The sequence below is a fragment of the Kluyveromyces marxianus genome, chromosome 2 (genome assembly GCF_001417885.1).
Source record: "Kluyveromyces marxianus DMKU3-1042 DNA, complete genome, chromosome 2".
Classification (NCBI taxonomy): Eukaryota; Fungi; Ascomycota; class Saccharomycetes; order Saccharomycetales; family Saccharomycetaceae; genus Kluyveromyces; species Kluyveromyces marxianus.
In genome coordinates this window covers 1,369,588-1,394,388 of record NC_036026.1, presented here as the reverse complement: position 1 = coordinate 1,394,388, position 24,801 = coordinate 1,369,588, and the positions used below count along the sequence as shown (strand labels likewise).

The window sequence follows — 24,801 nt, the reverse complement described above, 5'->3', positions numbered from 1 at the left end:
TATGTATGAAAAGCTGGGAAATTGAAACTTTTTGTTTGGCATTCGGAATCCTACAAAGTTCACCATCGCTTTAGGCCTAGCTTGTCAGTTTGTAGAAGAACAAGGACAGGGACACAGAAAAGCAGCAGACGTTGATATCTTGTCGAGGTATTGGTAAAGACGGAAGAGTATCCAGAGGCATAATTATAAGCATAGAAATAGGGATAGGGCTAGGTAGAAGAGTGTTTCGTGTAAAAAGTATTGCAATGGTGGGACACCAGATAATAGGAATGGTACTGATTCTACCGTACATGTTTGGTAGGCTAATGCTTGCCCTGGGAGCGGATGACGAGTTCCCATTTACGACTGTGGTTGATATACTTTCGCAGAACCCTGAATTCTCCACGTTTCTCAGGCTAGTGCAGCGAACAGGACACATTCCAACGTTGAATGAGATGGACAACTATACACTATTTGCACCAGTTAATTCGGCATTCATCACTGGAAACTTCTCGGATGCCGTTGATTCGTTTGCGTTGGAGAACTACATACTGGCGGATGACGTGCTTGACGTGCAAGTAATGGACCCGGGCACTTATATACTTCAAACGCAGGCGTATCCAGTTGTATTGCATAAGGGGAACGATGGCAACTGTGCCCTCAACGACGTTATACATGTGGTGGATCCTAATTTGAAGCCCAACTCTCAAAATGCAACTGTCCATGGCATTGACTCGTTTATGGCGAACCCTCCAACGTTGAGCGAATTGGTGTCGAGGCGCACAGTTCCAAATAAAGAATCCATGTTCTTCATGAAGCATTTGATCGAGAAAACTTTGGAAAACAACACCAGGTTCAGCCATCTTTTGAATGGATCCACTTTGCTACTGCCTACAGACAACGCATTGTCTCAGTTCTTCAATGAGATCGAGTTGAGCTATTTGTTTGACCTTGGTTCTGCAGAATTCGATGTCGACGATAGAAAAGAGGATGTGGAAGTCCTCTTGAGAAAGCTCACCGTTAATAAAATGGTTGGAGGTGTTATCCACAAGGGTGATAGTCACATCGTGTTTAATAATAACGGTGATGCAATGGACTTGCACTCGATCAATAGGGGGCACGATCTGGTTATCAATGGCTCCGCTGCTCTGGTGAGCAACATGGTATTTGATTCTGGGATCGTGCATTACGTATACAAATTACCGCTTCTTGACTCAGGCATATCTTTCAACGTGGAAAAATACATGTTGGGTCTAAATGCATCGTCGTTTGTCCAAGATTTGTACATCAGAGGCTTCCAAGACCTAGTCACTGACCCTTCCATTGAACAGACCATCTTTGTTACGGAGGATGAATCCTTTGACAATTCTGGAACTTCAGGTTTCTCCAAGAGTCAGTTATTGTATCATTTCATTGAAAAGAAAATTGACTTAAACGAAGAATTCAGTTCTTCAACTCTCTCATCCCGGTTGTATGAATCCATGTTCTGTTCCTCTAATAAAAGACTAGGCGGTATGTGCCAAAGAATGAAAATTTCGAACTCTAACGACAACTTTTACTTGAACGAAAAATACAGTATCTTGAATTCACATCCTATAAATGTGGATAATACCCTGATTTACATCATTAGTGATGCTCTTCTTCTTCCAGGGGACCTTGTTCCCTCGATCAATCCTTTCTTTCACTGTTCTACTACTTTGAAATTCATGCAACAGTTAAACCTCTTAGATCTAAAACCAAACAACGAGGGATACACTCTTTTTTTGCCTTGCTTTGATTCATGGGCTAATATCCAACTTATTACCGACTATCTTCAAACGAATGTTTCTGCTTTGAACATATTAATGAAAAACTATGTTATCAATGGCTTGGTATATTCAGATGAGACTAATTTCACATTGGACTCAACAAACCTATTTGGGAAAAAGGTTAACATAAAAACAAGGGAGACAGAATATCAAGATGAATATCTAACAGTGTCTCTATCCACGGTTGATCATGATATTGCACTTAGACGTAGTTATGATATGATCTTTAATCAAGGTGTCGTTCATCCATTGAATGAAATATATTTCCCTAAAGCTTTGGATATTAACTTAAGACAGCTAATAGAAACGATAGGTACTCACGATTTCTTGATATTCCTCGAAAAATATCCAGAATTCAATTCAATTCTATCAGGCTCTGCTCCATACTCTTTGCTAATCCCAACTCCAAGGTCTTTGTTGATGGAAGGTATTGACCTGAACTATACTAAATTGGAGAAATTCTTAAAACTTCACATTCTTCCTGAAAACCAAACAAGAATCTTATTGGAGTGTGAGGATAATGTTGATACTATTGCTGGAGAATCCTTGCAATGTAGAGAGGCATCGGACAATGTGCTTTTACTAAGTGTTGTGGATGGTGTCGATAAAGAAGTCAGAATTTTGAAAAAAGGGTGTACTACGCATAACCCAGAGTCTTGTATCTTTATGATTGACAGGCCTATTTCTGTACAGTGGTTGAATAAAGAGAGATATCATATCACATTACCAGCTCTCTCCTTTGCACTAGGTACGGTACTAGGTATTATGTTCTTGTTTTCGTTACTTCTTTGTGTGATTGTCACATGTACTCAAAGGAAGCCTTTAAAAAGTTACAATTCTCATCCCAACTTAGAAAATGAGCCAGATGAACAACAGTCGCTAGTTAATTCAGAACGCTCAGCTGGTTTAAATCAGAGCTCTAGTTATCACTCTACTGTAAATGCAGACAGAAACCAGGCACATCACGGGCTACATAGGTTCGAAAGCTCTTATTCTATTAATGCAAAAACTCCTCCAATGAAAATGGGTCAGAATTCCACAGACAATCATTCTAGAACTTCTCGGGCTTCATGAAAAGTACTGATCCCAGTCTAATTTGTTGCTGGTTAACACTTTATAGGGGATTCTTTGAAACAGACTGATATGTTCGAATATCCGTCATTATCATTAGTTATTCTACTTACTCCGCTCTGTGATTTAAGTAACAAAATACACACACAAAACATACAAGGTATACAGTATACAGATTATAAACAGAGACGATTTCTTATATGTTATGGTTATTTTGCATTGATGATGCAACGATTGACAATTTATGGTTAAAGGTTAACAGGTACTGTTGATTTTATACTACTAAAACTAAAAATTAAAATTGAATTTTCATTTACAACTGAAAAAGTGTAAATTTTATTATTATACGCTAATACACCATTAAAAAAAAAAACCAAAAAAAATAACGACAACAGCAGGACTCGAACCTGCGCGGGCAGAGCCCAAAAGATTTCTAATCTTTCGCCTTAACCGCTCGGCCATGTTGCCTAATTCGTGTGTTTTCTTAATTTAAGAAGTGATAATACCTACAAAGGTCATCATGGGCCTAAATAACGATTAGTTTTATAGCCTTTGTTTAGAAATTTTTGCTGTTCACATAGTATTTATTTCCTTACTGTAGGCAGGAAGTTTGCGATAAAAACCTAAAAAGGTTATACGATAAGGGAAGTAATAATATACTTCGGTGAATATTGGCTTTCTGATATAATGAAAAATAAAAAAGTTAAAAAAATAACGACAACAGCAGGACTCGAACCTGCGCGGGCAGAGCCCAAAAGATTTCTAATCTTTCGCCTTAACCGCTCGGCCATGTTGCCTAATTGATGGGAATTTGAAGTTAACGAAAGGAAGAGAACTGTGGAGACAGAGCATAATTTAAGATCGAGTAACTCCCAATGTATTAGGCGGCTAAGTATCCGAATGTAAGATAGGGGGTTTTCAAGGTAAAACATCATCATCCAATCTGGATTATTATATAAGGAGGCAACATATCTGTGCAATGACCACCTCAACATAGTCATGCAAGATCCCCAGGTATATCAACATACACTACTAGATATATATCTGATAAACACGATGGATTCATCAGATAGCAGAGATCTTGATTATAAGATACGTGACTGGGAGTTTACCAAGCAACAACAAATGTATATTGATGACTGAATCGTATAGGCCGTCTGATTAGCTTAAAATACTAGCTGGCTGTAATGATTCCATTGAATGTATAGCCTCTGTTCTATCAAGACTTAACAACTAGTGTTATAAGTACACTCTGGTCTAGTGACGACATGCAAATTATTGGCATATGCCCACTTTGCTTCTTGTCCCAGCCAGACACGCCCATGTTGCATGGGTGTTGATAGCACGAACAGTCGTCAACTAAGTAGATCTTGACGATGTTAATACTATTAGGGCTGACACCTGGGCTCTGGCTCGCTGATTTAAGATGACATCATGAACCATAGCTCAAATCGGACCCATACTGAATAAAACTTGGCACGCCTATGTCCAAGCAGTCGGTGACGGATGCTAAATTATTGCCAGAACAAGATGATGGGTACGTATTAATGACTAACCTGGCGGCATTATTAATATACTGTTCACATCCACTGATTCCATCTAGTACACCATCGGATGCGTATTCAGCCAATATAGCTTCAGCCTCAGTCTCCAGGCTCGAAACTTCCACGCTGTTTAGCGCGTGTTTTAGCCCATGATAGCCGTTGACCACGATGAAAGCAGCTGTCTGAATGTTACTTAATGCGTCTACTGATCTCTGGTGTTGCTCGAACAAACAGTGTCTGGCTGACCCTGTCTCGAAGCCGAAAGTGAAAGGCAACGGCCCCCCTGCGTACTGCTCAATACATGTCCCGGTATTATTATCAGCGCTCACCTGGTAGTATGTGAACTTTTCATTACTATGCTGGGGCAAACTCGTGACTTTAGCGTGAGCGACGCTAGATAGAACTATAATAAATAAAAAATTGAAAAAATACATGGTCGGCTTATGCTTTATGTCTGGCAGTGTATGTTGATGCACCTAGAAATCTCGCATGACTGTGTTTCGTATTCCATTTCACAGATCCAGTGCCTCCTTATATAAAAATTCATATCTGATGGTGATGTCATCAGACAATATTTTATGTCCGCTTCAACAGAAAAAGTTTCCCGTGCACCATCTCCCATTTCCGTAACTGGAAAAGTTTGTTATATTATATTAGACACTGCTAAACAAGGTTGAAGTTACTACATGAACCCTCCTGCAATTACTGAATGCCGATTAATCATTCTGTTAATAGTTGTTTCTTAGCAATAAAAGTTGTGATAAAATCTTGTTTACCTATCTAAACCCTTGTATATTCTTTCATCTATAGGAGACTTATTATGTATAGAGATATTCACGTGTCTGTCTTCCCTGGAAAATTATTGGGAAGGAAAATATAGCTACAGACCGCTCCAATGTTTCAAGAGTACAGTAGCATAAATGATCACAAGAAACGCAGAGTACTCAGTAAACATATATATCCGGAATAGTACATCTGCACCATGCATGTTTTACAAAGCTTGGCATTTTCTATATTTCCAACTATCAGTGTCATTTATGTGCGTTGGTTACACTTTTGACCGGAACGGTGCTTGCCATTTGAAAAATGAGATAATAATATAGGGTGATTTTTTTGATTTAGGATGATGCGATTCTGATGGAATGGTGATCACATCCTGAGCTGTGGAAACAAAATGGAAACAGAAACATTATAGAAACAAGATAGAAACAAGTAGAGCCTGGATCTTCAAAAAAGAAGTACGAAAAGGATGCATGCAGCGTGCAAAAGATAATTGCCGGAGGCAAGAAGCATGATCTAAGTAGTTCCTGTTTCATATTACCGTAAACGTAGTACAAAGGAGCAAGATCCCAAGAACACGAGAGCAATTTTTTGGTTTATGGCTCAAGTACAGCTAGTTCATCTCCTGTATTCTTCTTCTTAAACTTTATTGTTTTTTATCATGTATATTAATTATAGATGTATATGTTATGTTTATTACTATGTGTATATATTCTTTTCATGATTTTTGGGCATTATTTCCGAGCTTGTTTTTCTCTTTTTTTTTTTTTAGGTATCGAAGAAACTAACCAGCCTTAGAAGTATTACCCTTTCTGGTCTCGGATCATTGACGTAACAATAATTGACATATATATATATACATATTATTAGAATTCGTCCTCATCTTCATCGAACTCATCTTCATATTCATCATCTGAATTATTTTCTGACTCGATCTCCGTTTGGGAGGAGTCATTGTCTGAAAATGCACGTGGTGTGTCTGAATCTGCGATTGAACCTGCGTGTAATGGTTGCTCTTCTTGAGCCATTAGAGGATCGACTACCTCCGATGAACGTCGAGATCCAGCTTTGCGTATAGTATCTAGCTGTAATCTATCCATAACGGGACCAGCGCCATCATTGTAGACATTCACTGGCTGCATTTCCAACGTAGATGGTGTATGCTTGGAAAAATGATCAAGCGTCAAAATGCTCTTTTCACTAGAGGAATGACGATGCATTGACTTTGCTTTGTTTTTTGGTGTAGGACTCGATTCATTATATTCGGCCGCTGGGGTATCATCTTGAATTTTGGACAAGTTCAGATCCAGATCCGAATCCTGGTTTCTGATTATTGGTGATGATAGTGGCGAACCCAGATCCAGGTACATTCTTTGACCAATATTGTTAACATCACTTGTTCTACGTGATGTCGACTCGGTAGCGGAAATTTCGTGATTATTTATGTGTTCATTTTTATTCTTTACATTATCATTCTTATCATCATCATCATCCTCGTTACTCTTATTATAATTCTCAACTTGCTTTATTGTCTTCTTGTTGTTTGATATAGAACTTAATGCGACACTTTTATTGGCTTTTCTTATAGTTTCATTGATTGGTGCTTTCCATGGAGTAGGCTTTTGCTTCTCAGTTTCTTGCTTCTCAGTTTCTTCTTCATCGAGGTCCGAAAGATCATCTAGATCTGGAATGGGTTCTCTCCAGAAATTAACATCTGAATACTTGTCATCATTTGCACGATAAAATGATTTTTCATCTGTCATCACACCGTGAGTACCATATGGGGATCCAGGAGTTGTTGACATGCTTCTAGCATCATCAACAACCAACATTGGATGTTTTTTAACCGGCGGAAAGAAATGGTCGACTAGTTCATTAATATGGATGTACGAACTCTTATAACCCGCCAATTCCAATAATTCCATATGAACTTCACCGTCTGGATTAATGGTAAAAATTCGGGAACTAGGGATCCCAACAGCCCTATATGACAATGCATCAGTAATACGATTTCCAAATCCTGCGATAAAGGGAGTAGGAATTTCATCAGAATCATCACCATGATCGTTGGAATCGGGGAAGTACAATGCTTTCATATCTTTTAGACACGCAATCTTAAAGACCTCAGGTTTCTTTAGAATGACCTCTCTTCTTAGAGCTGCAATAGTTCTATCCGGAGATAAGATAACAGGCCCAATAGGTAATGTACAACCATCCTGCACTATACTCCTCAAATAAGATCTTGTAGAGTCCGACTGACCTGCTGTTCTTGCAGTTAAATACATTATGTTATAACCATTTCCTCTAATTTCCGTGAAGAGTTTAGCAACGCCAGGGTGTGTCCAGTCCTTTCCAATCATGGTCATGACATGACCCAATGCATCGGATTTGGTTATAGTTCCGTCTATGTCTGAAATCACGATAGGGTCATCCCACTTCCAATAAAAGAGTTTGGCAGAAACTAGGGCGCGACCTTTATCTACGGAAAAAACTAGGTCATTTTCTCCCTCTGATAAGTCCAAACATTTTAGCTGTTTTGACGTTAGTCTGATGGTCTTAATGTAGCGCGCAGAATTGTCTTCTCTAGTTGATGTTGCGCTTTTTGTTGTGTCTGTGCTGACGGAAGGGGTACTTTCGTGTGAAGAGGAATCTCCTACTATAGACTGCTGTTCAGAATACAAAGAGTCCGAAGATGTCATTGGAGGCGAGTTAGGTGGTGAATTGGCCCAATGACTATCTTCTGGATTCACTATTCTAATGTTTCCCTTCTCATCCTCTCTTACGTACTCCGATAAATCAATGTCCTCCCCCAATTCATCATGCAAAAGTTGTTTTAACAGCTCATTCGTATCATTTACTTTGTTCTTACTAGTCTTATAACCTTCTATATCCAATAATAGATCGCCGTTATTGTCCACTGTCGATGGAATCTCTCTTTGAGTCAACCTCTTGGTAATTCTTTGAATTCGGGTCGGAGTTGCTGGCCTTTCTATCTTAGCTTCATTGATATCCAAGAAATCCGGTTCTTCTAAGGAATCTTTGGTATGGGGCTTAGTCTCCGGACTACTAGCAGCGCTCGCTACAGGTGAAGAAATTAATTCTTCAGGAATATCATCTAATTCTGCCAAAGTCTCGAAAACAAAGTATGCTTCTCCAGAATCCCCCAACTTCATCGGAATATCAGTTAGATGGCCATTTACAATCACTTCAACCTTCTTTTGAGAGGGTTTTAGTATCTGGAACTTCCCAAATCTAACGTGAAATGGAGAACACGCCAATTCTCCATCTGGGTGCTCAACCACAATAACATCGATAGCTCCTGATAATGTTGCAGGATTGATTGAAGACCACGTCTTCGAAACCGAATCAAAGGCTCTCCCCACGTACTGCATCTGCTCTTTCCTTATAATTGCTTCAAAAGCAGAAACTTGCAGATTGCAGTAAAGAACAGCTTTAAAATATCACGACTGCACCTCTATAACTATTAAAGGGTAATGTTGCTGTCAGATCCCTATATCTTTTGTTCTGGTTTTTGTGCAATTGTGGCATGTGCAAAACTATTAATTCTTATACGCAGATACAAATCGTTTATGCTTTTTATTATATATACAAAACAAGAATTTCTACTTCTCGCTAAAAATCTCGACAATCCAACGATTTAAAATGCAGAGAAAACGATTATGTCCAGTGGACCCATAGGGCTACATTTTATATGACATAGTGTATTGTATTGTTTTCTTATATCTTATATCGAAGGTAAGTGTGGTAGTTCCTTTTATGTCATGTCATGGTATGTACAAGAACAAAATCTTAAAGTGCGAGTAGAAGAAGATGAAGAAGAAGAAGAAGATGAATAAGTAGTATTTACAGTGATAGTTGGATCTTAATTGAGATCATTAATTGCAAAAGCAAAGTGTTGCGTAGGTTAATCTAATATAGTGTGTTTAAAATGGAATATTTGACAAGAATTACTCCAGACAGTCATCGGTGGACATTTTACTGTCTAGTGTTTTCAATGCAATCTGATACAGTAGAAGCATGATACTGCTCTGTACACTTGTCCATATGAACCGCGGACCGACTCCGCTGAAAAGACCTGCGACACCTTCAGTTTTGAAGACAGTGACAAGCCCTCTAGATATGGAGTTTGTTAGCGTCTTTTGTCTTTTCAGTTGCTTTTGTGAAGCGTTCTCTGGGATATCTGGTAATTGGGTTTGAATTCTAGTTTTCACAACATCCAGAGGGGTGGTTATTATACCAGCCAAACCGCCCGCTGCGGCACCGGTAAAAATTTCATTAGTGAGCGAAAGATCCTGGTCGAGTGTTTTTTGCTCAACAGAATATGCAATTTGTCTGAACTTCTCGTAGAATGCAAATTGAAGGCCCGAAAACGGTAGATCACGGCTCAAAGTTGCCTTGTATCCAAAAAAAAGAGTAGCCCAACCTTCTTGCCTTATGATAGTTTTAATTGCATCTGAGAGGTTCTTATAATTGTAGCCACTGTGGAAGTGCGGGTTGTTGAAGCGGCCTTGTAACTGCAAACGAGTCTTTAACACTTCGCTCGGAACGTAAACGAAACTGCTAACGAAATCACCAAGGAACCCAGCAGTCAAGTGCGAAAACGTCTCGTTAATCTCCCATTCCCCGATCATTTTCCTCTTGGTAAACTCATACGTCGCGAAGAAGATAGCTGCGCTGGGGAAAGATCCGAGCATTGCACCAGAGTATCCTCCATATAAACCCTTGGGCAACCCTTCCTCAACAAAGATAGTTCTATAAGCACCAATCATGTTTTTGTATTTCTGAACAGTTGGCGCACCCTGCTGCCTGGTCTTAACGGTGTCCAATGAGTGCATTGCAGAGTCTCCTATGGCCCCTCCAATACCTCCGGCTAACATACAATGAAGGATCGGCGAGTATACAGTTTCATCGGATTTTCCATCTTCCTCGCCCGCTGGCGGAGGCAGAGATGAGCCGTGACGCTTCGAAGGAAGCTGGGACTTAAATATCCCCTCACTAGGGTGCTCGTGAGTCCCTACTACAGGAATGGAAGAGGATAGAGACAACATCGGAGTTGATATGTTAACACGCACAGTTTGAGTAGAATAAATAAGTATATCCTAGTTCAACCACACACATTCACAATGTGTCTCCCAATTCAATGACAACGCGAATTCGAACAACAGTGTAACAAAGTTCGATACACCAAACCTAATCTGTTTTGTTCGCTCTTTCGGGTGCAGCGATGAATAAACACTGATGAAAGAAAACGAATATCGAAAAAAAAAATTAGTGTATTAATATCAGTGTCTCTCTAAGATGTACCGAGAGAGAAAGGAAACAATACGCCCACTAATGAAGAATACGTAATGATAACTCACCCTTTCTAATAACGACCCAGCCAGCCTGTACAGTAGCACTTTTCAATGCCGCGTTTTGTCCCCAGATTTTCTTTATGCACTCGCCAAAAGCTTTAAAGGATTATAACTTTCTCATTTGATGATGAAAAATTCTGAAAAAGTGTTGATGGTGCATGGATGTCAGAAAAAGATGGACTTAAAAGGCATCAGATCATTTTCCGAGCTGAAGATACAAAAGATACAGCAATGAATCTGAGCGGTAACATAGGATAACAACTTAAAACGATCTGTTGAATGTCATATATGGAATGCTAGGATTTAGGTTGAAATCACATGTGAATGTTGTGAGTTTCCGACGTCTGTATCGGGTTTTAGCGATCGAAACATCATGCGATGATACTTGCTGTGCAATCATAGATCGGAAAGAAAAAAGTGTACCAGCAGAAGTGCTTTGGGAGGGGAAAAGTACTTTGAATAGTGTAGATTATGGCGGAGTGATTCCTACAAGGGCCCATGAACATCACCAGCGGAGTATTGCGGGTGTAGTACAGAAAGCCTTGACAGAGAGTGCTTCTAAAGGGAAAATCGATCTAGTGTGTGCTACTTGGGGCCCTGGGATGGCAGGATCTTTATGTGTGGGCTTAGACTTCGCCAAAGCGATGTCTCTATCATGGGACGTACCGTTTGTTGGTGTTCATCACATGCTAGGCCATTTGTTGGTACCGAGACTTGATACTAATGGGCAGCAACCGGAGTACCCATTTATTACACTTTTGGTAAGTGGTGGGCATACAATGCTAGTTCTTTCTTCTGCTGTGGATAAACACGAGATTTTGTGCGATACTATCGATATTGCTGTGGGCGATTCTTTAGATAAGACTGCCCGGGAATTGGGTATCCGGGGGAACATGATCGCAAAGGAAATGGAATCATTTATCAAGGAAGAAGACCGCGACTTTTTAAGAGCATCGACGAGCGATTCAAAACCCATGAAGCTCCCAAAACCTCTAAGAAATCAAAATGGAAGAATGAATGTACAAGCATTCTCTTTCTCACCTTTCCTAACTGCTGTCAGACAGCATTTAACGAAACCTATAGAAGATTATTCCGTGAGTGAAAGAAGATGGATGGCATACCAAGTCCAAGAAAGTACTTTTGACCATTTGATAACCAAAGTGAATTTAACACTTAAACTAAACGCAAAGAAACTCTCTAATGTTAAACATTTTGTTTGTTCTGGTGGTGTTGGTGCTAATATGAGACTTCGCGAGCGGCTGGAAACAGAATTAGCCCATAAATTTCAGTCCATTAATTATCCTAAATTGGAGCACTGTACGGATAATGCAGTGATGATTGGATGGGCTGCAATAGAGCTTCACGAATCACTTGGACTTACTACAAGCTTATCTGTGGCTCCAGTTAGAAAATGGCCATTGAATGAGATCTTGCAAATGCCCGGATGGTTGTATGATACAAAAAAAAAATTATAGAGCCTGCAATCTGCTTTGTAAATAGTGGTCTTTATTATACACGTCCCTTGTAAATAATTATGAAAACGCTTGAAGTCAATAGTGCAACTAGTTTCTGAAAGAGCCATCAGTATTCAAGAAGGCTTCCTTTATATCAAATTTCTCTATGAGCTTTCGCCATGTAGGAACATCCATCTGGAATATGATGTGATTTTGAATTGACTCTTTTCTCCGTTGTTTCTCCAATTCCCTTTGTTTCTGGTCATCAGGTAAGCTTTCCTTTATACGCACAGCTGGGAATCCTTCTGAATCATCTTCAAGTACTAATCTGCCCTCTTTGATTAGAAAGCTTGTGTAAAAAAGATTTTCCACCGATTTTGCAAACGAGGTAGGATCAATGATGAACCGAAACAGGTTAATTTGCCTTTCACCGTTTTTCTTTTGTAATACTTTGTAACACTTTTTAACATTGGTGGGTGTACTTTCTTCTTGACTTTCATTTAGCCTTTCCTTCGTTACTCTCTCAGCCGTGGATGCTGCTTCAATAGGATCTTTGTTTCGCAGTTCTCTCGGTCTTCGTACCTTTTGTTCAACATACAATGGACCCAACATGTGATCTGAAGTGAATGGAACTTTACTCTGTAGTGAATAGAGTGCACCCAATTTAAACCAGTTGAATTGGTTGAAATCGCTAAATGATTCGAATTGACTTAAATAATGAGACTGTTCTTGGCGTGTTTTTAGCTCAGCAGCATCAGACACAGAGTTTTGTGACATTCCTTTCGAATCTGATCTGCTTATATTAGTCTCATCATCACTGTCATCCTGATCAAGCATTTGAACTTCCGGTTCCGATACACCAGACGCCTGGAAATAATCCTTCAGCATGAACTTCTTAGTTCCATTCAATATATCGTTAAGCTTTAATAATCGTGATGATTCGTCAAACTTGACACTATTCATAGAAAGACTCAACAAATCCGAGAGTGTCTTCATAGCTTTCGAATCTTGCGCCAATACCGCGTTCTTGTTTATGTTCAATGACTGTAAATCCCCGAATAGACGTTCTATTTCTTCCAAACGTTTCGACATAATACGCACATCTCCATTTCTAGTGATGTTTATCCGATCTAACTGAACCTCATTCTCAAGATCCCTGTATTTCTGTATGATATTGAACTCTTTCCGTTCTTCTTCTTTATCAACCTTGGGTACATAAAGTGCTGTACGCCGCCTCTTAGTGCCTCTACTCTGCCCCATGCCTAGAAGCGATTAGTATTATTACAGTATATCCCACTTTCTATGTATCTCTATGCCTCAGCTCGGTCATTGATTGGGGTATTACTCATTAGCGTATGTCCTTTTATGTTGAGGTGCAGTATATTATAATGATTGTTTTCAAATTTATACACAATTTTATAAAAGGAAAGATTATAAAGCTAACACGCCCTTTAACGCGCGATGAGCTACTAAAGAGAAACGGTATATACAGAGAAAGCCAGCCGTGAAATCAACAAGGTAAATATGGTAGGTCGTATCAAGCCTTTAGATGAGTTGGTAATCAATAAAATTGCCGCTGGGGAGATCGTCATAGCCCCAGTAAATGCCTTAAAGGAGATGATGGAAAATTCTATTGATGCAAAGGCTACCAAAATAGACATATTAGTGAAAGAGGGTGGGCTAAAACTACTACAAATTACGGATAATGGCTCAGGTATTGATAAAGAGGACTTACCTATTCTTTGTGAGCGGTTTACAACATCTAAGCTAGAGACTTTTGAGGACTTAAGCAAAATTGAAACATTTGGTTTTCGTGGTGAAGCATTGGCGTCTATATCGCATATAGCAAGGGTGACGGTTACAACAAAGACCGAGAGAGATGTATGTGCAATGAGGGTATCTTATTCTGAGGGAAAAATGCTGGGAGAACCTAAACCTGTTGCAGGAAAAACCGGTACGATTATCACCGTCGAAGACTTGTTTTATAATATCCCTTCAAGACTGAAATCATTTCGGTCAGCTACTGAGGAATTCAATAAGATTTTGGATATGATAGGAAGATACGCAATTAATAATGTTGGTATTGGGTTTACATGTAAAAAATTTGGGGATTCTAAAGTCGCTCTAACGGTAAAGAATGAAGTGTCGTCAGTTGACAGAGTCCGTATTGTATTTGGAGCAAATGTTTCCACGAAATTAATGGATTTCGACATCGAAATCACTGAAAAGGATAGAGAAAATGGCCTCATCAGGGCCAATGGATTGGTAAGCAACCTTGATCTAACCAATAAAAAACCTATACAACCAGTGTTCTTCATTAACGGAAGATTGGTTTCGTGTGACCCTCTAAGGCGTTCTTTATACCAAATATATTCCGGATTTCTACCGAAAGGTAATAAGCCATTCATTTACTTGGCATTAGAGATAAAGTCACAAAATCTCGATGTTAATATCCACCCAACCAAGAGAGAAGTGCGGTTCCTCCACGAAGAAGATGTCATAGACTGCATATCTCTTCAACTACAAAAACTGTTATCAAGCATTGATACTTCACGCTCTTTCAAAACTGCAACTCTTTCACCGTCGAATTCATACCAAATGCATACTACCGAATTAGGTCCCATGAATCAAATCTCTACGCCGTTAAGTCAAAAAGTCAAAAGGCAGGAGAATAAACTAGTCAGAATTGATTCCACGCAGGCTAAAATCACAAAATTTTTAAGATCATCAAACTCCGAACCGAACCGAAGCAGAACTGGAACTAAACTCCATTTCTCAACAAGAAATAATGACGATGACGATACAACACTACAAAATGTTGAAGATGAAGATAATAACGAAAATGAAGCTACTCTAACAAAATACACTACATCAAGAAGCAATACATACTATGTGTCACCTAAACAAAGAGTAACGGTCAACTTGACCAGTATTAAAAACCTTAAGGAATTAGTAGATCAGCAATGTCATTCTGAACTTACAAACATCTTTGCGAATTTGACTTATGTTGGAATAGTTGACGAAACTAGACGACTCGCATCTATTCAATGCGACTTGAAATTATTTTTGGTTGATTATGGAAGTATATGCAATGAATTATTCTACCAGATTGGTTTAACAGACTTTTCAAACTTTGGAAAGATCATTCTCTTTGACGAAGACTCAACAGAAGAAGGTTTCAATTTGATGAATATTCTGAAGAATATAGATACTCTACGAATTGAGAAAATTGAAGAGATTGTAAAAAAACTCAGCAACATGAAGGAAATGTTGAATGAATACTTCTCTATAGAAATCATCGTTAATGATGAAGACTGGAAACTATCGAGAATTAAAAGCATTCCTCTTTTACTAAAAGATTACAACCCGCCGCTATCGAAACTACCATTTTTCCTTTATCGATTGGGCACTCAGGTGAATTGGGAAAACGAGCAGGAATGCTTAGATGAGGTTCTAAAACAATTAGCATTATTTTACATCCCTCCAATTATAGAGAGAGTTGAAGAAAATGATTCGGAATATCTAAAATCTAGATATGCGGCAGATATGCATGAACTAACCGATATCATGGACCATGTAATATTCCCGGTTATTAAAAGGAGGCTTCTAGCTCCAAGAAGATTATTGAAGGATGTAGTAGAGGTCGCAAATTTACCGGGTCTATATAAAGTCTTTGAGAGATGTTAAATGATGCCATAAATAAGTCAATAGGCCGTTCTTTGCAAATTTGAACAACAAATTAGTTCCATGTTTCGACAAAAAGAGGATGTGAACTTCTAAAACCATTGACTATTTCTAAGAATTCTTTACTCATGTTGCTGTTCTCTAGGTTATCATCTATCGAAGAATCAAATGACGATGTGATATTTTTTTTATATCCAAGCATGCGACGGAATAATTGAATGTCTTCCCTTAAGATATAATGCACAGGATGATTAAGTTTATTGTTTCCATCTATAACTTTAACCGATTGTTTTAAAGTTTTAAGCTTACCAAATCGTGATAGGTCTGACAAAATTCCGATATTCAATGGCTGATAATTATGCGACATCATTGCAAATATTTCAATGCAATCAGTACTCAATTGTTCATTCTCTTCAGAAACGAAGAATATTTCATAAAAAGAATGGAATGCCGAGATTCTAGAAAGAACATAAAAACATAAGAAATAAGAATTGAATTCAGGCACATTATCTTGAATATTGGTTAGAAATAGACCGATTATTACTTGAGACTGAAAGCACAGCTTTTGAAAACCACTAGCAACTCCATGTTGAGTAAATTCTGCTCTTAGAGTTTTCCAAAGAACAAAACTTGATTGTAATTTTAAGATGAATATCTCAAATTTCTTATTTATAGATGATTCGTTACTAATATTTTGAATTCTTTTATCCAAAAGGATTAGTAAATCTTTTATCGAAGCTAAAGTCTTCAACGAAGGTGAATTAGTTTCTTCTAAATCACGATCCAAACTTAGAATTTCCCATCTTAAAGACTCCAGCGTATTTTCAATATCATAAACATCAACCATATCAGTGTCAAGACGTGTGACCAAATAATTTTGCTTAATAATGGACTTATTTTGAGAATGTAAATTTATTGGATTATAAGGCGTGGATGTCAAATAATCGATAGTTGACAAACGGAACCATATATTTTGGAAAGTCAGCTTTCGTAGCCTGGAGGTTGCTGTATCATTTATTTTCAATTTAAAGTCCTTTACACCCAACGAGTTTGTTAAGTGAATGGAATGCACAAGCAGGTTAGTTCCCAAAGTTGGGTATATTTGATGAAATGAGGTGTTGCTTAAGATCAAAAAAATCTGAACGATCCTGAGGTCATTGTTAATAGTGAAAATAACTCTCAATAGCTTCTGCAAAGTTAACCTTAAAAGCACAGAGAATGTCTGAAAACGAGTATTCTCATCCCATTCGCTTTTTTCTGCAAGATCAGGTATATATTCTCTAAACTTTTCAACGTTTAATAATCGCTGAAGTTCATGCACAGGCATGAAAAAGACGGTAGTGGTAAGAATTGATCGCAATATTAGATCCCATAAAAGTTGATCAATGCTCTGAAAGAGCTCTATACTGTCAACTGATTTATCACCTTCGGTTGGGTCAAAGCGTGAGCTTTCATAATAGGACCAAAATTTCTCCATTTCAACGAGAATTTCCCCAACGTCGCTGAAAAGACCAAAGTATAACCATCCCAATCTTTCTAGTGAGTAATTGAGTATCTCGAAAGACAAATCTTTAGATATCAGGACGTCATAAAAGTCCATATAATTGATTTTATGTAGATTATCCAATCCGGGTGCCATCCCATTGTCAGTCACGTTTTGTTTTTGGCCCATTACATCACGAAGCCATAAATTCTCATATTCATTCCACAGTGAATATAATTCAGTATCGTATTTGCTAGGTTCAGATCCGACTCTTACTCGCTTATTCGACCGTTTATTTTCGTAGATACATTCGTCTATCTCATTTCTTGCAGCACAGTTGTGACAAACTGGTTGATTCCTGTCACATTTAACCTTTCTCTTCTGGCACACAGTACATGGATGTGCTGCACTTACAGACTTCATAGTGATTCTGGGAAATGTGCTATCACTAGGCCGACATATCACCGTCCGCTTCTTCTTTTATTTTGACATTTTGTTTGAACTTTGATTTCTATGAAGAACGTGAAATTTGTTAGCTCTGACTTTTGGCGTTCCTTTAACATTTTATAAACAAAGGGCAAACGAGTGCATGAAGAGAAGGTACTGTGTACGGAAATTAAAGGGCTTTTGGAAAAGAAGTTCAGTGCAGAAAACCTGGAATCAATATTATAGCTACACAAACATATATATATATATATCTCGCTGAAAAAATTCATTCCAACTTGTTCATGAATGTTCTTGGGTTTACTTACAGTTTAGATATATTAACATGAACTGCTTTTGTTTGCAAGTACTCTTCTACACCACTTGGTCCCAACTCACGACCGATTCCCGACATTTTGAACCCACCGAATGGAACAGATATTTCTTCATCGTTAGATGAATTTATCCAGACTGTTCCTGATTTAATGTCACGAGCGAATTGAGCAGTGGTTCTGGCGTTTTCAGAGAATACGCAAGAGGCTAATCCATATGAAGAGTCATTTGCAAGTTTGATTGCCTCATCATAGTCAGAGAAGGGTGCGATGACACCGACAGGACCAAATATTTCTTCTTGAGATAGTTTTGATGTTATTGGAACCTCAGTGAAGAAAGTGGGTGGGATGAAATATCCCTTAGAAGGATAATCTGCGAATTGTTTGATGGTTAATCCTTCTTTTTCCTTACCATGGTTTATGTAGGATTGAATACGGTCGTACTGAACCTTTGAGATCACTGGTCCAATGGTACAGTCCTCGTCAAATGGATCTGATTTAGAGCCGAATTTCCAAGTTTCTGCAACATGTTTGCTGAACTTTTCCAAGAACTCATTATAGACTTCTTTTTGGACGTATATTCTGGAGTTCGCTGTACAGTTCTGGCCTGAGTTATAAAGAATACCTCCTGCAACCCACTGTATGGCTTCGTCTATATTTGCATCGGCAAAAATGACGCAAGGAGATTTACCACCGCATTCCAAAGTGACGTCTTTCAAATTTGATTGCGCAGCAAGAGCCATAACTTTTTGGCCCACAGCTGTGGAGCCGGTAAACGCAATTTTATCGACACCCATATGGCTTGCTAGAGCAGAACCTGCGATGGCACCATAACCGGGCAAGATATTTAACACACCTGGTGGAAACCCTGCTTCTTTGACCAACTGAGCGAAGTACAAGAGCGAGAGAGATGTGTTTTCAGCGGGCTTGATCACAATGGTGTTCCCAGCGGCCAAACAGGATTGGATTTTCCAACTGGCCATTGCCAATGGGTAGTTCCATGGCACTATCTGTGCGACCACGCCAAATGGCACCTTCATGGTATATGCGTACTTATCGTGGTTGACAGGAAGGTAGCTTCCTGCGTTGAACTTGTCAGCTGCTCCGGCAAAGAACCGGGTTAGTTGCAAGATCTGTTCCAAATCTCCTAAGGAATTCGAATGGTAGGGCTTACCGGAGTCTAATGTCTCAATGGCTGCCAAAAGATGTTTATCTCTTTCGATCAAATCGAACAACTTCAACAATAGTGCTCCTCTCTCTTCTGGAGAAGTCTTGCTCCACACGTTATCGAAGGCATTTCTGGCAGCATTAACCGCTGAATCCACATCTTCCTGAGATGCAGCATAGAAAGAAGTAATTGGTTCTTCTGTAGCTGGGTTCACTGTTTCGATTACCTTTCCATCGCTGGACTTGACAAACTCGTTATTTATGAACAAACCAAGAGGCTGCTGGTACTCAATTCCCACCTGGGGAATTTTGATGCTTTGAAACAAACTCATATTTCTACTTCTGTATACGGCTGATGGACCCTGACCCACCGTACAGCTTATAATGCCCAAGGGAATCGGGTTCTTCTTCCCTTTATTTCTATATATCTTTTATACAAGCTTGTACGCTTCCTTTTTTTTTTTTTTTTTCATTATCAGATTCATTATCTAAACAGCACCCAGAGGTAGTCATTGATAGTCACAGGTAGAAGGGTTAATACCAGAGAAGGGGAGCCGCAAGGCTCCCCGCTGGGCTGGGCCAATAAAGGCTGAAGAAAAGCAGAGTACCACTCCTACTAGGTTTTCAAGATACAGAATCACGTGACACAACCCTCTCCCCCCGCCTCCCCCCCGTTATTTATCTATCCGCGGACCCAGGAAGTTTCCGCTGACCACACAGCGCAGCAAAGCACAGCATAGCACAGCAAAGCGCAGCAAGAACCCGAACGCATTTCGGTAGTTATTTCGGGAACTGAATTCCTTGTCCATCCCGACCCCACCGCCTAAGACAAAGAGATACACCCACACAACTCTCTCTCTTTTTTTTTTTCCCTCTTTTCGTCCGTCCACCGGGTAACATAGATCTAAGGTGCGCATAGAATGTCCGGATAAGGAAAGATATGCCGTTCCGTTCCCATGCGAAGCGGGCTTGACTCAACACCGAGCGCAGCAGACACAGAGAGATAAGCGACTCGTTGCTAAGCGGCGATGGTTGCGCTAAGCGGCGGAGGACTCGCTTAGAACACGGCTAATGCGACATGGGTTTTAGAGTGGGCCCTCGATCCTCTCTCTTATCGAATAGCAGCAGCCTAACGGCGGTTTTTCTTTCTTTCGTCTTGCAGCAAGGGAACAAGCGACCGCAGTACGGCCTACGGCCTACGGCCTGCGCCCCTCCAGGGACGCTGTTACCTAGTAGTATTGGCACACACACATTGTACACTGCTTCTTCTACTTTTTTTTTTTTTTTGATTTTTTATTTTTACGTTCACACTCTAGTCATTACTATTGGTGATGTATCTGAACCTTGATTACGATTGATTGATTAGTGTTTGAAGTTGGTGATTACAATTTAGAGCGATGAGATTGCATTTTTGCTGGTGGCAGCCCTGATTTGGACAATTATATAAAGAGGTGTATGACAGAAGCCGTACACTTCACGTTTTCGATGTGCAGTAATCAATATTAGTAGTATATATCAAATAGTTAGTTTATCTTCTGATCAATTGAGACAGTAGGCTAAAGGATCACGGTTAGAACACCAAATAGAAGCGAAAGAAAAAACAAACAGAATAATATGTCCTTTGCTACTTTGAAACTTGCAGATGGTACTGAGTACCAACAACCGCTAGGACTATTCATCAACAACGAATTTGTCGAGGCGCATGGGTCTGAGACGTTGACGTCGTACAACCCAAGTACCGGCGAAGAGCTATGTAAAGTGCAATGCGCTGATCCTAAGGTCGACGTCGATCTTGCTGTCAAGGCTGCTAGAGACGCTTTCCCTGGTTGGAGAGACACCCCAGCAACCACCAAGAGAGACTTGTTCTACAAGCTGGCCAATCTTTTGGAAAGAGACATCGAGTTGTTCAGCAAGGTTGAGTCGTTGGACACTGGTAAGCCAATTACGAACAATGCCAAATATGACATGGAGGAGATCATCGAGGTGTTGAAGTACTACGCTGGCTGGATCGACAAGGCTGGCGGACAATCGTTCTTGCCAAGCAACAAGAAGTTAGCATACACTTTACACCAACCTTTGGGTGTGGTTGGCTGTATCATCCCATTCAACTACCCATTGGCCATGATGTCGTGGAAGTGGACGGCCATTGCAACCGGTAACACCACCGTGTTCAAGTCTGCAGACCAAACCCCATTGTCCATCCTTTTCTTTGCTAACCTTGTGAAGGAGGCTGGCTTCCCACCGGGTGTCTTTAACGTTGTCTCGGGTCCCGGTGCCACTGTCGGCAGTGCCATCGTGCAACATTTGGGAGTCGACAAGATCGCATTCACAGGTTCTACCACAGTCGGCCAGATTATTCAGCAGCAAGCTGCAGTCAACTTGAAACCCATCACCTTGGAATGTGGTGGTAAGTCCGCCAACATGGTCTTCGAAGACTGCGACTTGGAGCAAGCCGTCAAATGGAGTGCCTGGGGTATCTTCAACAACATGGGTCAAATCTGCTCCGGTACTTCCAGGGTCTTCGTGCAAGAATCCATCTACAAGGAATACGTTGCGCAATTGGTCGAGCACGTCAAGTCCACATACATTGTTGGCTCCCCAGCTGACGACAGTGTTATCGTCGGGCCCCAGGTATCCAAGAAGCAACAAGAACGTGTGCTCCAATACATTAAAATCGGTATCGACGAAGGCTGCGAGGTCGCTCTAGGTGGTCTCGGTCTACCAGAACCAGTCGCAGCCAGCGAAACCCTCACCAACGGTTACTACGTCAAGCCAACTATCCTAACAGGTGTCAAGCCTCACTACAGAATCGCTCAGGAAGAAGTCTTCGGCCCTGTCATCGTTGTAGGAACCTTCAAGGACTACGACGATGCAATCAAGATCGCAAACAACTCCGAATACGGTCTAGGTTCCGCAGTGTTCTCAAAGGACATCACCGTCTGCCACAAGTTCGCCCAAGATGTCGAGGCCGGTATGGTCTGGATCAACTCATCCAACGACGTCGACATCAACATCCCATTCGGAGGTGTGAAGATGTCTGGTCACGGTCGTGAGCTAGGTGAGTACGGATTAGCAAACTTCACAAACGTAAAGTCCGTCCATGTCAACCTCGGTAACAAGTTGTAAATATCGTCCTCTAGTACGTATAAATAAAAGAAAGATTCCATCCATACACTCGACATAGAGTACTAAATACACACAACACTCTCCCCACTTACAGCCCCAGCTACAGCCGAGCTTCAAGTCATAAATGGTCTGTACGCAGCCTATACGTGGTCTCTCTTCTCACATCATTGTATACGTATTGTCCTCTTACTGTTTCAAGGTTCTTTCTGAAAACAAAATCATGTTCGCTGCTTTCCTTCAAAATGATGTGACTAGAAAGAGATTTTGATCCTTTCAATAGCGTAGAAGAGGGTTTGTAGAGTATCAATACAGAAAAGACCAGGAATCAACGGAGCGTTGTGCGAAAGTATTGACATCTAAGTGAGAAAAAAAAAAGTATACGTTGGAGAACGACGGATTTGTTTTGGAATAGATATTCACTTGTTTTCTCGATTCGGTTTCCAAATCTTTTTCGTTAAACCATCAGACCATCGACCAACGAAAACGCATAAAAGATCGGAAGAAACAAACGCTATTACAGGCAGGTTTTCGGGTTCTTGACTTCAATTTTCTAGCATCGTCGAAAGCTATTCTGTGCCTCTTAGCAAGAGTCGGATTACAACGTGCATTGAAGCGAATAGCGAATACCAGTGAAAGTTTTCGAGGAAGAAAGAAAAAAAAAAAAAAGAGGAGTTGACGATAAAGAGACACACATACGTTCTATTTGAGCTTTTTAACCGGCCATGGAGAACTTTGATTACAACCAACAGGACTTCCCGCATTTCCAGCCTGAATTTGATCCTTCGAACACGTTTTTAGGGGATCACGAGCAGGCCCAAGAGCATGGTTCGACCCAGGAAAAGAGGGTCAACTCAGGTGAGTCTGGGTACGGGAGCCAGTCGGCAACGCTGATGAACGATTCAGAAACCGTGGGGATATTTGAAGGAATAGCTCCCGAACTAGACAATAGGGACCGCAGCGAGAGCCACAGCGGAGATTACAATAGCAATAATAGCGGTAATCCGAACGGCCACGGACATGACGCCGATGAAGACCAAGATTCAAACCATGAAACTCAAAACTCATCGTCATCGTCGCATAAGCCAAAGTCCAAGAGGACAAGGGCGACTGGAGAAGCACTCGAGATTCTTAAACGGGAGTTTCAAATGAACCCAAGTCCTAACGCACAAAACAGGAAAAGAATATCTGAGTTAACAGGTCTTCCGGAGAAAAATGTGAGAATATGGTTCCAAAACAGGAGATCCAAGTACAGAAAATCAGATAAACGCATGGGAGGGCCAGGAGCCACAGATAATACTACCTTAGTCTCAAGCTTTGAGTTCGATAAGATCCCTCTTACAATAAACTCTAGCTACTATTTTATCGATATCTCATCGCTTACAGTGGGCTCTTGGAAACGTCTAAAAAGCGGGAATCTAAGAAGCGAATCTTTGCCTCAAATACAAAAACTATCAAACTTATCACCAATATCTATTAATACAATCATGGCAAACGCCACTGACCTAATGGTCCTGATATCAAAGAAAAATTTTGAAATAAATTATTTCTTCAGTGCTATTGCTAATAACACTAAAATATTGTTTCGGATTTTCTTCCCAATAAATTCGGTCGTAAATTGTTCATTGTCCCTTGAGGCAACCGAATCTCTAAGATCAGATAATAAAAACTCGAATCAACAAGCAGGCGCAGAAGACAGTAATGATTCGGGACCATCTAAAATTGCTGAACTAAGACTTTCTCTTTCGAAATCTCCAAAATTCGCCGTTTATTTCTCTGAAACTCTTGATGATGGCTCAAGTAATCAATGGTCTATTTGCGAAGATTTCTCTGAAGGAAGACAAGTCAACGATGCGTTTATTGGGGGCTCCAACATGCCACACGTTCTTACCGGATTGGACGAATCACTTAAATTCATGAATTCATTGATTCTTGATTTGAATAGCACTGAACACTTTGCTGCCCCTCATACACAAATACAACACGGAATAATGAATTCCTTAGCACCTACAGAGCCCAATATACCGGCTTTAAATTTTAATGACGACCCTAATCTAATACCTCACGACTCTACGGCAAATATGTCTCATAATATCCAATCATCTTTCCTAACTACAAATGATAACTTTAACTCGATGACTTTCGATAATTTTTCTTCTAATATACCAAAAACTCCGGACTTCCTAAACTCAAGCAATCTACAAGAAAGCCAAGGTATGTCAACTTTATTGTTTCAAGACCAACAGTCAAATGGGTCAACACACTAATAAAAGCTCAATCCCCTCCTATTTTTTCTAGTTTTAACCGTTAAGCATATCATCATTACATCTTGCTGACATGATGACTCTTTTCAAGTCAGAGCAGCGTGAATGATACTCCAAATGAAATGAAAGAAGAACGATACGAATTTGTGTTTAAAAAGATCGACTACCTTTTCGCAAATAGCTTTTAAGAATTCAAGTTATAACATTACTTTTGTTTCATCATTACTATATTTTCAATCTTACACATCTTATGTTTACAACATATCCAAAATTCTTTTGACGTTTTAATAATAAGAAAAGCTTTATATGGAATT

The 24,801-nt window shown here is 39.9% G+C and overlaps 10 protein-coding genes and 2 non-coding genes across 12 annotated transcripts; 5 read left to right on the top strand and 7 right to left on the bottom strand.

Moving 5' to 3' along the window:
- Positions 1 to 245: 245 nt before the first annotated feature.
- On the top strand, positions 246 to 2,861 carry KLMA_20680 (uncharacterized protein; the record flags this gene model as incomplete). The annotated part of the gene is made up of 1 exon (XM_022818316.1): positions 246 to 2,861. One exon carries the CDS (start codon positions 246 to 248, stop codon positions 2,859 to 2,861), a length of 2,616 nt encoding a protein of 871 aa, XP_022674996.1.
- Positions 2,862 to 3,244: 383 nt separating this feature from the next.
- Positions 3,245 to 3,326, bottom strand: KLMA_R222. The gene has a single exon. It is a non-coding gene; the product is annotated as a tRNA-Ser (tRNA).
- A 247-nt stretch (positions 3,327 to 3,573) lies between these two features.
- On the bottom strand, positions 3,574 to 3,655 carry KLMA_R221. The gene has a single exon. It is a non-coding gene; the product is annotated as a tRNA-Ser (tRNA).
- A 2,393-nt stretch (positions 3,656 to 6,048) lies between these two features.
- PAH1 (phosphatidate phosphatase PAH1) lies at positions 6,049 to 8,574 on the bottom strand (the record flags this gene model as incomplete). The annotated part of the gene is made up of 1 exon (XM_022818315.1): positions 6,049 to 8,574. One exon carries the CDS (start codon positions 8,572 to 8,574, stop codon positions 6,049 to 6,051), a length of 2,526 nt encoding a protein of 841 aa, XP_022674995.1.
- Positions 8,575 to 9,150: 576 nt separating this feature from the next.
- On the bottom strand, positions 9,151 to 10,251 carry MME1 (Mme1p; the record flags this gene model as incomplete). The annotated part of the gene is made up of 1 exon (XM_022818314.1): positions 9,151 to 10,251. The coding sequence occupies one exon, from the start codon at positions 10,249 to 10,251 to the stop codon at positions 9,151 to 9,153; it is 1,101 nt and encodes a 366-aa protein (XP_022674994.1).
- A 599-nt stretch (positions 10,252 to 10,850) lies between these two features.
- On the top strand, positions 10,851 to 12,032 carry QRI7 (putative N(6)-L-threonylcarbamoyladenine synthase; the record flags this gene model as incomplete). The annotated part of the gene is made up of 1 exon (XM_022818313.1): positions 10,851 to 12,032. One exon carries the CDS (start codon positions 10,851 to 10,853, stop codon positions 12,030 to 12,032), a length of 1,182 nt encoding a protein of 393 aa, XP_022674993.1.
- Positions 12,033 to 12,119: 87 nt separating this feature from the next.
- On the bottom strand, positions 12,120 to 13,271 carry NSE4 (Smc5-Smc6 complex subunit NSE4; the record flags this gene model as incomplete). The annotated part of the gene is made up of 1 exon (XM_022818312.1): positions 12,120 to 13,271. The coding sequence occupies one exon, from the start codon at positions 13,269 to 13,271 to the stop codon at positions 12,120 to 12,122; it is 1,152 nt and encodes a 383-aa protein (XP_022674992.1).
- Positions 13,272 to 13,535: 264 nt separating this feature from the next.
- MLH1 (mismatch repair ATPase MLH1) lies at positions 13,536 to 15,698 on the top strand (the record flags this gene model as incomplete). The annotated part of the gene is made up of 1 exon (XM_022818311.1): positions 13,536 to 15,698. One exon carries the CDS (start codon positions 13,536 to 13,538, stop codon positions 15,696 to 15,698), a length of 2,163 nt encoding a protein of 720 aa, XP_022674991.1.
- Positions 15,699 to 15,750: 52 nt separating this feature from the next.
- Positions 15,751 to 17,601, bottom strand: CEP3 (Cep3p; the record flags this gene model as incomplete). The annotated part of the gene is made up of 1 exon (XM_022818310.1): positions 15,751 to 17,601. The coding sequence occupies one exon, from the start codon at positions 17,599 to 17,601 to the stop codon at positions 15,751 to 15,753; it is 1,851 nt and encodes a 616-aa protein (XP_022674990.1).
- Positions 17,602 to 17,926: 325 nt separating this feature from the next.
- ALD2 (aldehyde dehydrogenase [NAD(P)+] 1) lies at positions 17,927 to 19,432 on the bottom strand (the record flags this gene model as incomplete). The annotated part of the gene is made up of 1 exon (XM_022818309.1): positions 17,927 to 19,432. The coding sequence occupies one exon, from the start codon at positions 19,430 to 19,432 to the stop codon at positions 17,927 to 17,929; it is 1,506 nt and encodes a 501-aa protein (XP_022674989.1).
- A 1,282-nt stretch (positions 19,433 to 20,714) lies between these two features.
- Positions 20,715 to 22,226, top strand: aldA (uncharacterized protein; the record flags this gene model as incomplete). The annotated part of the gene is made up of 1 exon (XM_022818308.1): positions 20,715 to 22,226. The coding sequence occupies one exon, from the start codon at positions 20,715 to 20,717 to the stop codon at positions 22,224 to 22,226; it is 1,512 nt and encodes a 503-aa protein (XP_022674988.1).
- Positions 22,227 to 22,948: 722 nt separating this feature from the next.
- PHO2 (Pho2p) lies at positions 22,949 to 24,490 on the top strand (the record flags this gene model as incomplete). Its single annotated transcript, XM_022818306.1, has 1 exon — positions 22,949 to 24,490. The coding sequence occupies one exon, from the start codon at positions 22,949 to 22,951 to the stop codon at positions 24,488 to 24,490; it is 1,542 nt and encodes a 513-aa protein (XP_022674987.1).
- Positions 24,491 to 24,801: the final 311 nt, after the last annotated feature.